Below are 9696 nucleotides of genomic sequence, written 5' to 3' on the forward strand. Positions count from 1 at the left end.
ACAAGTCCCTCATTCGCCTTCCCTTGTTTGCTTAATTTGTTTGTGAGGTCCTCGGTTCTGGTAGCCTTGACACCATAGGAAGCATAAGAGTGTTCTCGCAAAGCTTTCACCCTCGTCGTTCGATGACGTTCCACGTCACACCAGCGGTAACTCGGGACGTACTATGTTCGCCGCTTATGAACGTGGGTGGCGCTGATGAACACTCTCAACGTTAGGTCACTTGTAAACATAAATACCCCCGAAAGCAGAAGATCTGACAGTCGCCGCCGTAGCTCAGTTGGTAGAGCACCGGACACGTAATTCGGAGGACGTGGGTTCGGTTCCCACCGGCGGCATGTGATTGTTTTTTCTTCTGCTTTTCTAACCAATGAGCTTTAATCGATAACATATTCAGTAGTGTTCTAAATTGATCAACACCACGAAATAAATAAATTAATTAATTAAAAATCTCCTGTGTCCCTTGGTGTTTGTGGGTGTTGGCTTCTCTCATACTTATAACGAGCCCCTCATACCCCTTCCCTTGTTTGCTATATATATAAATATATATCCTTTTTCTGTACATAACCATGTACAATAAATATCATGAAAGAAAAAAAAAAGCGGCGATAGCCTACTGGTGTCGCTGAGCGGCCCTCTAAAGAGCCACTGGCGCAGCAGCAGCCGCAGCAGCTGGCGCAAGGAGAACCCGTGGAGTAGCCGCGGGTTCGACTCATAGTCATTAATACCGATTGAATTTATTTTCCTCTTTTTCGTGGTTTGACCTCTAACTCAGCTGAAGGTCAAAACTAGGCAACCGGCGATCGAAGCATGTGGTCCCGTAGTGAAGCTTTCGCTTCAAAATCGAATCGAACTATGTATCCAGAACCAAACTTTACTACTTGCGACTTCGGGTCGTTTGTATATGATTGTTTTAGACGAAACGTGCACTATCGGAGCGCGTCGCAGAAACTTTTTCGACGCTGGAAAACAGGAAAACTCTTTCCTGTAGCTGCTTATCATCTTCTTCACAAGTGCGAGGTATAAAAGATGCACTTGCGTAAATACAAGAGAATTTTAGAGCAGCAAAGAATATTTTCTATCGAATTTCTAAGGACAACAATGTTCTAGTTCCGCAAGAATCACGAGCCCGGCTGTTTAGTGCACCTGTAAAGACAGAACTTGCTGCATCTGGGCGCCTGGCTATCGCTGCTATCTCCTAAGTGCTTCCTCTTGGACACTGAAGGCATCGAAATGCAGCAGTTTTCAGAAAATTAAAAATTAATTTTGCAGTCTCATTCGGACATCATAAATTAACTGTTACTCGTCTTTGCCAAGGCGTAGCAGTTAGTCAGAGTAGTGAATTGTTTTTACCTCAAGTGTTTGTCATGCCAATATTCACTCAGCATCAACGCCGGTACTGAAAACTTGTAATAAAGAACATCAAAACAGTTGCTCCTGTTGAGATTAGCTGGTACGGTGGCCCGACCTGCCTATTTGAATTTTTCTAGAGTGGAGTAGAAGAACCTCAGCTCACACCTTCATAGGACCCTTTGTCACTCATTAGACTGTCATGTTCTTGCAAATCAACTACCACAGTTAAGAATACATATACATCAGAAATACGTCTGCAAGGACGCAAGCTCGTATACACGGGGACAGTGGACCTTAGCCATAACGTCCATCGCGCAACCAGATCCCGGGGTCACGCTCCTCCCTTTGCTCAGTTGGTTCCAAAAATGTGCGCCGTAGCTGCCATTTGTAATCTCCATGACCCACTGCGTCCGGCTATTTTCAAAGAAACTCTCCCATTCCTGATACGGGACTGCCAGGAAAGTCGTCTTGTCCAGAAAGTTCACGTACTCGCGTAGTAGAACGTGCCTCGGCAGTAGCGACATGATCATAGGGCCGCAGGTGGCCCACTCATCTGGATTGTAATCATCGGCGCACATCTGCATCAGAGCTTCAAGAACAGGGTGCTGCCGGTCGAAGAACAGTATTCCACTGGCTACGACACCGTCGTCTTCGTACACGGCACTGTTTGTAATGCCGCATAGTGAGTTAAATACTGTGACGTCAGTGTCGAGATACACACCGTCTCGCTTCCAAAGCACAGCGTATCGAAGGAAATCGCTTAGGTGCGACGTAGAGTATGGGCCTCTCAGAACGGCTCCCTCTGCGAGCAGTGCGGCCAGGGGAGTCGCGGCCAGCTCCGAACTTGCGTTCAGAGGCTCCGAGCGGAAGTTGCGCAGTGTAGAAAGCACACGATGGTACGGGCACTCGGCATCAGTTATGTTTCCGGTCGAAAGGAGATGGACGGAGTAGCCCGAGTTGTGTAAGCACGCCGACTCGATACTGCAGGCCTCCCTGGCAGTTAGCGTGCGGCGGGAAGAAGTTTCCATGAACCAGATGTTGTTATTGGTTACATTATCCACATCTGCCAACAAAGAAAAGACATCAGATTGAATAGGGTATTTTCGCTGGAAGTGACGGCTTTTACTTTGATGGTATGTATCTTTCGCGTTAAAAAGTAACAAATTTAGCAACGTGTTATGGTAGCATCTTGTCATTGAAGTCTGGTGGAGAAACCTGCCAACGGATTCTAGATTCCTAGGTTGAGCTCGCAGTGAACCACTTTCACCTATGATTTCGGCCGTGGTTGATGCAAGCGTTAGTAAGCAAATAAAACCATTGCACAGATTTTTAAAACACGCTAAACTTTCCTCATAGGAGGACACCTTTGTGGTACCTATGTGATTTAAGGCGGCACTCTATAGGCGATCAAGAACCGAACAAGAAAGCTGTGGACAGGTGCCCGGTGTTTTTTTTTGCCTTTTTGCCATTATTGCCAGTAATGTTTCAAGCTCTATTTTTACGCACATTTACCTAGAGCACCATGTGTGTCAAACACATTACGGAGGAAAGTGGGTGAGCGCAAATAAATTTGTTAAAAGCAAATTGCCGCTTTGTCACCGTGATGGCTGCAATATCGGTATGAATAGGGGATGCGGTAGTAGGCGTCGCAGTTTAGATAACATTTTTCTAAAGACTTTAAGAACCGTCTGGGCCAATAAAAATGTAAACGAAGGAAGACGGGGCCTCGAAAAGGCAGGGAATTAAGCAAGGCGAGAAATTTTCGTAAAATCACGGGTGGTTTATCTTGGGGTAATTCCCGAATTATCCTGCGCAAGCACGGTTAGCGATGGCTTTGCATGGTCTGTGCTTACTTTCTATGGCTTTGCTTATTTACCTTGGTTGATGTACCATATGATGTATGTTTGCGCAATACTGCACCAATTTACACTTGTACTGCTATAAATTTCGTCATAAGCAGCATTAAAAAATTCCTGAGAGTCCTCGTACCACTCTCGGCGCAGTGTTGCAGCGGTGACGCGCCACTGCCCTTCGATGGCTGGTGCTGCCATCGTCGGAGCTTGTGAGACTCAGGTTGCTCTTCCCGAGGAACTTCTCGCGGCTAATGCTTAATTGTACTGCCGCTGGTCATGGTAGGCAGTTTGCTCTCCAATCCGATGGGCAGATTATGATCACGTGACCGACGTGGCCACCTTCCCCTTAGGCGGTTGGCACACAGCTCTTCTAGGTCCTAATGCTAGCTGGGAGCCAGGGAGACAAATACGCTATGGCGGTCTGGTGCAGTGGAAGCCTTATTGCTAGCGCACTAATGGCTTTGCGTCAGCACGAATCCTACCACATCCAGGATAGCGCACAACATCGCAAGTTGCAGTCAGAACTTTGATTGTTTGGCGTACCCCACAAAAGCGGCTCGTTTTTTCTCGCCACTTTGGTTCTTGAGGCTTGGCATGGTTACAAATGTGATAACGTTACCTAGTCTCTCCCACGGGGACACTTGTATACTTTAGTCAAGAAAAAGCAACCGTTTCGTTATTATCTTTTGAGATCATTTTGAAATATAGAACCAGAATATAGGCGTTTCAATTTGCAGAGGCGTCGCAGATTTACGTCGTTTTATAAGAACACAAGCGCAAGAAAGGAAGCTGTGTTCTCCAACCCCTTGGCCATACGCAGGAGAAGCAGAGAGTAGGTTTTATATGCTAATTCGAGCTCTGTGCATGCCCCAGAATGTACTGTTTTTGTCGAAAGTCTTCTGTCCCCACAGGCTGCTCTGAGCCGCACAGTGGAGCACTTGCGACACCATTGAAGACCTAAGACATTGAAGACACCATTGAAGACCTAAGAGCCCTGAAGGCTCTTAGGTCTTGACAAGGCATGAAATAAATGTATAGCATTACGGCTGTCTAGAATTCTCTAATTCAAAGCTAGAAGCAGGCTTGTGGCCTGAAAATTCTTGTCGAGGCTATAGCGTAGGCCGTAAGTAGGCATCATAAACCCAATCTTACAACATTAAAAAAAAAAACAGCATTGAATAATTGCGAAAGTATGCGTTCATGAACATACCATTGAATAATTGCAAAATATGCGTTCTTGAAGATATTGTTATTTTTTTTGTTTGCGTGCGTGTAAGATCAGCATTATAGGCACAGATGCAAGCATTGCATCCTTGACTTTGATTCAGTCTTACGCGTTTGAACAGCTTGCATGATGTGATCAGCGCCAGCCAGAACAAAATAGTAAACAGACGACTTTCAGCGACACTTCTATGGAGTTTAGGTTTCATTGCTCATAGGGTTTAATGTCCCAAAGTGACAAGACTGTGAGAGACGCCCTTGTGAAGGGTTCCGGAAATACCGATGACCTGCGGTTCATTAACGTCGACTGACATCGCGAAGAACACCGGTCTCCGGAATTTCGACTCCGTCGAATTGCGATTGCAACGACCGGGTTGAAATCCGCATCTTTCGGCTCAGCAACCGAGCACCATAACTACTACACACCGCAGCAGCACTTTTAGGAAGCCTCAGTGTGACGTTCGCTAAGCCAATCTTTAGGAAAGCGCCTCTCGAACAGTCGCTTTTGAATGCTGGACACCAGCCATGTGAAAGCACTTTGGTGATATACTGGGTGATTGTTTTAAAACGTTACAAACTTTTATTTTAAGACCAGAGAGAGATGCGCCGTTGATGTCTGTGAATGTTGGTTGTTCAAGATAGCCGATATTAGGCATAACTAAAATTAAGTAATGAACTTTTTTAAATATTACCCTTAGGGCGCAAGGCTATACTGCCAAACTGCAGGCCGCCATCATCGAAGGAGCGGCTAGTTTTTTTAAATTTTCTGTATCAGCTTTGTGGTTCGAAATATCCAGAGTGTGTTGCAGTTTAAAACAAGCCGTGACGGACTGCGGCGGCAGCGCCGCGCTCTCGTGCAGTGGCCATCAAAGGTGATCGGTTCGCGCCGCCGTGGGTTCGAAACGCAGTCGCAGCAATACTTATTTTATTTCTCCATGGGCTTTTGCTATGCTACGTCTGGCCAAGGTCACCCTCAAGGTAACCTTTCCATTAGCAAAAGCTAGCCCGACGCCCCTCCGAAATTATCCGAGCTTTCTTATACTGGCTGCAACTTGGCGACGTTCCTCCGAACTAACTCGACCTTACCCTAGTTGCTCTCCGCTTCACACAAGATTCCTCGTGAGGACTGCGTGAAGTATTGTTGTTGCACTAAAAACTTGAGAATTGTGCTTGCCCCCTCACTCCCCACAGTCAAAAAACTCTTTCCTCTGAGGATCGTTAAATGTTCTGTGTAACGTTGGAACAGTTTCTTTATGTTCAATAGCCCTCCCGGTGGCTTAGTGGATATTACCTCCGACTAATGTGGCCAAGGTCGCGATATCGAATCCCAGCAGCGGCAGCCGTATTTTATGGAGGCGTGCAACATGTGCCCGCGTGTTATGCGAGGTCCGAAAAAGTTAGAGAACGCCACTCCCAGGTATCCAAAATAATCATGACCTTTGCATAAAATGTGCGACCTTCTTTGTTGCCCTTCTAGAAGGAACGCAGCAATAAAACGATGTCAGCTTGTGTGTGCACAGCAAGTTTGGCAACGGAATTGTTCTTTGCACTTTCGTGAAATTAGCGGTAGCTGCATCTCATGGCGGTCGCTCAGACTGCCAGCACATTTTGTGCGTCAGTTTCACAGGATACTCACTCGGGTTGTGTTGCAACCTTGCTTCATACCTGGTCTCCAGCCAAAGGGTCAAGGTGCCAATTAGAGCTAGCACCGAGCAAAGGGCTGAGAGCAACCGCATTCTGGCGGGTGCGGTCAACTTCCGAAATGCCTTTGCGTGTGGTGATTGTCGGGTTACCGTCGGTTTCATGTTGGTGCCAGCTCCAACCTGAGCGAACGGGAGAGTTAAAGAACTGTGGTTTGTTGAGCCACCTCGGGAATTTTGAAAAGGTAGAAAAAAAAAAGCTGCGAGGATAAAGTGCGCGCACAAAGTGAAAACAACGCAAGAACGATGCAGGACCCTTCTAGTGTTTTCTTACCGTGATGATACTACTTAATGCAGGCTCATTTCATCTGTCCTGAAGTATGGTTTCACCATGGAACAACTGGGCGGATGTGTTGACCAGCTCTTTCGCGCAGCGCTTAGACTGCCGCGTTTCAGTTTCATACTCTTCGTTTGCATGCGTTAGTACGCCCCGATAGTTCTCTCGCTCATTGTGTCATCTCCGGCCGCCTTCAGCGCGCTCTCATTAAAAGGATTTCAACCAAATTCATCTAAGCATTTACAAACAACTGCCTGTAAACCACCGCTGGGTGAAACCGAGATATTGTTTTCCGTCATGTGGAGCTTCACAGAGTATTTCGATACTCCACTATTTAGTTATTTTACTAAGACGGGAAAAGCAAAACATTCAGCCTTGACTTTAGGGCCGAGTACGCTTCATTGCGTTGTAGAAGGGGTTCAGGACGAATTGATGTAGTTTTTTGTGGTAACGATCGGGTGACCAATGGGATGTAACGACCCACCCCTCATGTAATAGCTCCAGCAGGGGCATCTGTGGTATAAATAGTTAATAAATAAATGAAGCGTTCCCAGACCTCAGGTTCTCCTTTGGAGCGTATAATCGGGAACTTTTAAATTACAAAAGCCAGCAGGAATGAGGATGAACCTTCTTCTCACCAACCAGAGAATTTGAGCGTTGGGGGTGTCATAAATGCCCCATTACAAAGCAGAAAGGCAGACCGCATGGCCTGAGACCTTCTGGCTAACTCAGTACCTGCTACTTAGTGCTTTTTTTTGGTCACTCAAAGTATTAAGGCCCACTCATTATGAAGCAAAAAAGAGACATGCCTGCATTCATGCTCTTCCTTGTTGCAGCGCTGTGAATCATGTTTCGATCAAGCGAAGCGTGCGCGCGGACCATGGCGAAGTGAGGGGGCACTCATCAGGAAAGAAAAATTAATTTTTCCCGAAGTACATTCCGAATCCATGCCGGCCTGGAGAGATAAGCTTCGCTGGCCACTTCATTACAGCATTGCGCCGTCACCGCAGCACAACACCCAGCGCTCTGAACAGCCAGTCTCTCGCGCTGGGTTCCGGTATCGTCTTCGTGAACTTCGATTCGCGGGGAGGGAACAGGTCAGCGTCGCTCGCCACTGCGCTATAGTAGTAAGCCATCGCCGCAGAGATCTGCATGCTTTCGTATTCACATCGCATAAGTATTCTAATGAACTGCGTAATTTTTCTTTTCATTACATCCCACATTTTAGTGACTTTCTGGGGCCCCCTGCTACGCTTACCCTCTCTGGTAGCGATGTCGATACTTCCACAGCCTCCCAGTGTGTCCGTTGGTGATGGAGTCCCATGATATAAGTGCCCTCCTGTAAACAAGGCGAAGAAGGAGTGACCACATTTCGATTTCTGGTTACACTTTGCCCTCGAACCCAAGAAATACGTGGCCACATGCTGAAGCGTTGCTTAATACTCGCTGTATATATTGCACAGAAATTGCCCCGCCGCGGTGGCCCAGTGGTTATGACGATCGGCAGCTGACCCGAAGGACGCGGGTTCGATCTCGGCCGCGGCGGTCGAATTTCAATTGAGGCGAAATTCTAGAGACCCGTGTACTGTGCGATGTCAGTGCACGTTAAAAAACCCCAGTTGGTCGAAATTTCCGCAGCCCTTCACTACGGCGTCTCTCATAGCCTGAATCGCTTTGGGACGTTAAACCCCAATAAACCAATCATATTACACAGAAATCAACATTCACTGAAATGCCACAATTGCTAATATGAAATTATTGGCACTGATTAACTTTTTATTACACTGTCTGCATGCATGGTTAAGGGCGTAAAGTACCGATCAATCAGTTGAACTCTGCAATGTTTTGCAATAGTATGGGGACCGCCGTTTACTTTAACAAAGACACTCATGAAGACCTAGTTATGATTACACACTTTTATTAGAACCATACAATGAAAGAAACAAAATCTGATATCCGAGGTGAATGATGAAGACCCTTTAAGAAGTGAAGCAAGAACCACGTAACTTCAGCCTTGAAAAAGGACAGGCTCTGTCCGAAACGTCGACTCCCAATAAAGGTTTACTTAAATGAAGCGTTTCACAATTTTGCATCTTACCTCTAGCAACCAAGTACGTTTATCTTATTGTGCTATGTATATATATATATATATATATATATATATATATATATATATATATATATATATGCAGCAGAAAAGGGGGGGGGGGAATCTTGGCACGGTATGTAGTAGTAAGAACGTAGACTAACGTTTGAAACGCTTGACACAATTTATTGACGTTTCGACCGTGGAACGGCCTTCGTCAGATTCTGACGAAAGCCGTGTCACGGTCGATCGAAACGTCAATAAATTGTTTCAAGCGTTTCAAACGTTGGTCTACGTTCTTACTATATATATATATATTCGAAAGGACAGGCTCTGTCCGAAACGTCGACTCCCAATAAACGTTTACTTAAAAGAAGCGTTTCTCAATTTCGCATCTTATTTAAACTAGCAACAAAGTACGTTTATCTTATTGTGCTATATATATATATATATATATATATATATATATATATATATATATATATATATATATATATATATATATATATATATATATATATATATATATATATATATATATATATATATATATATATATATGCAGGCGTCACTCAATTGCGAGAATCGAGAGAGGCGTCGGGAAGAGCAGCATGGATCGCAACCCAATCTAACCAACTCAAGTCTCACCGATGGCAGCACCTGCCAGAGAAGGGCAGCGGTGTATCGCTTGACCGCTGCACCGCTGCGCCAGGAGTGGTAGGAAGACTCCCAGATATCTATGAATGGACAGAATGATCACCTCCGCATAGATATGGACATTATCCCATTATCGATATCCGAACAACTGCCATCCGTGAACACTAGATGTGAACAAAGAAACCGACGTGACAACCGAACTGCTAGCGTACCTAGTCCGCATTTGGCCTAACTACGCGAATCGACCATCATTTTTTTGTTATGGAAGAATATGTGTTCGGTATCAAAGCTTACGCGCCGATTAACAACATTATTGGCATCAGAGGTAATCAAGAAGGTAACTCCAGAAGCGTGCCGTAACCATTTCAAAGAAGTTAACCTAGGCGAGAGCTACGAGAGTCAAAACAGCAAAAGGACACAAGCGGCGGGTCAAAGCGTGGGTCCAGCCAGCATGCCACCCTGGAACGCCGCTGGTGAAGGAGGGGTGATTCGCCGGGTCACCACGTTGTAGGGGTCGATGTGGAGGTCTCCAAGGAGGCAACCACGGCCACT

The 9696-nt window shown here is 45.8% G+C and overlaps 1 protein-coding gene and 1 non-coding gene across 2 annotated transcripts; one reads left to right on the plus strand and one right to left on the minus strand.

The window, feature by feature from the left end:
* The first annotated feature begins 262 nt into the window (after positions 1-262).
* TRNAT-CGU (transfer RNA threonine (anticodon CGU)) lies at positions 263-335 on the plus strand. The gene has a single exon. It is a non-coding gene; the product is annotated as a tRNA-Thr (tRNA).
* Positions 336-1592: 1257 nt separating this feature from the next.
* LOC149343421 (alpha1,4-N-acetylgalactosaminyltransferase 2-like) lies at positions 1593-6160 on the minus strand. The gene is made up of 2 exons (XM_089546963.1): positions 6061-6160; positions 1593-2413 (listed from the first exon to the last, which is right to left on the minus strand). Exons 1-2 carry the CDS (start codon positions 6158-6160, stop codon positions 1593-1595), a joined length of 921 nt encoding a protein of 306 aa, XP_089403089.1.
* Positions 6161-9696: the final 3536 nt, after the last annotated feature.

The sequence above is a fragment of the Amblyomma mixtum genome, chromosome 5 (assembly GCF_055824585.1).
Source record: "Amblyomma mixtum isolate Tamu chromosome 5, ASM5582458v1, whole genome shotgun sequence".
NCBI classification, from domain to species: Eukaryota; Metazoa; Arthropoda; class Arachnida; order Ixodida; family Ixodidae; genus Amblyomma; species Amblyomma mixtum.

Excerpts from the sequence above, each read along its gene's own strand:
- LOC149343421 (XM_089546963.1), bottom strand. The coding sequence starts at position 6,160 with ATGCGGTTGCTCTCAGCCCTTTGCTCGGTGCTAGCTCTAATTGGCACC. Across the intron at positions 2,414-6,060 it reads AAGGTTGCAACACAACCCGA|ATGTGGATAATGTAACCAAT; the intron begins GTGAGTATCCTG and ends CTTTGTTGGCAG.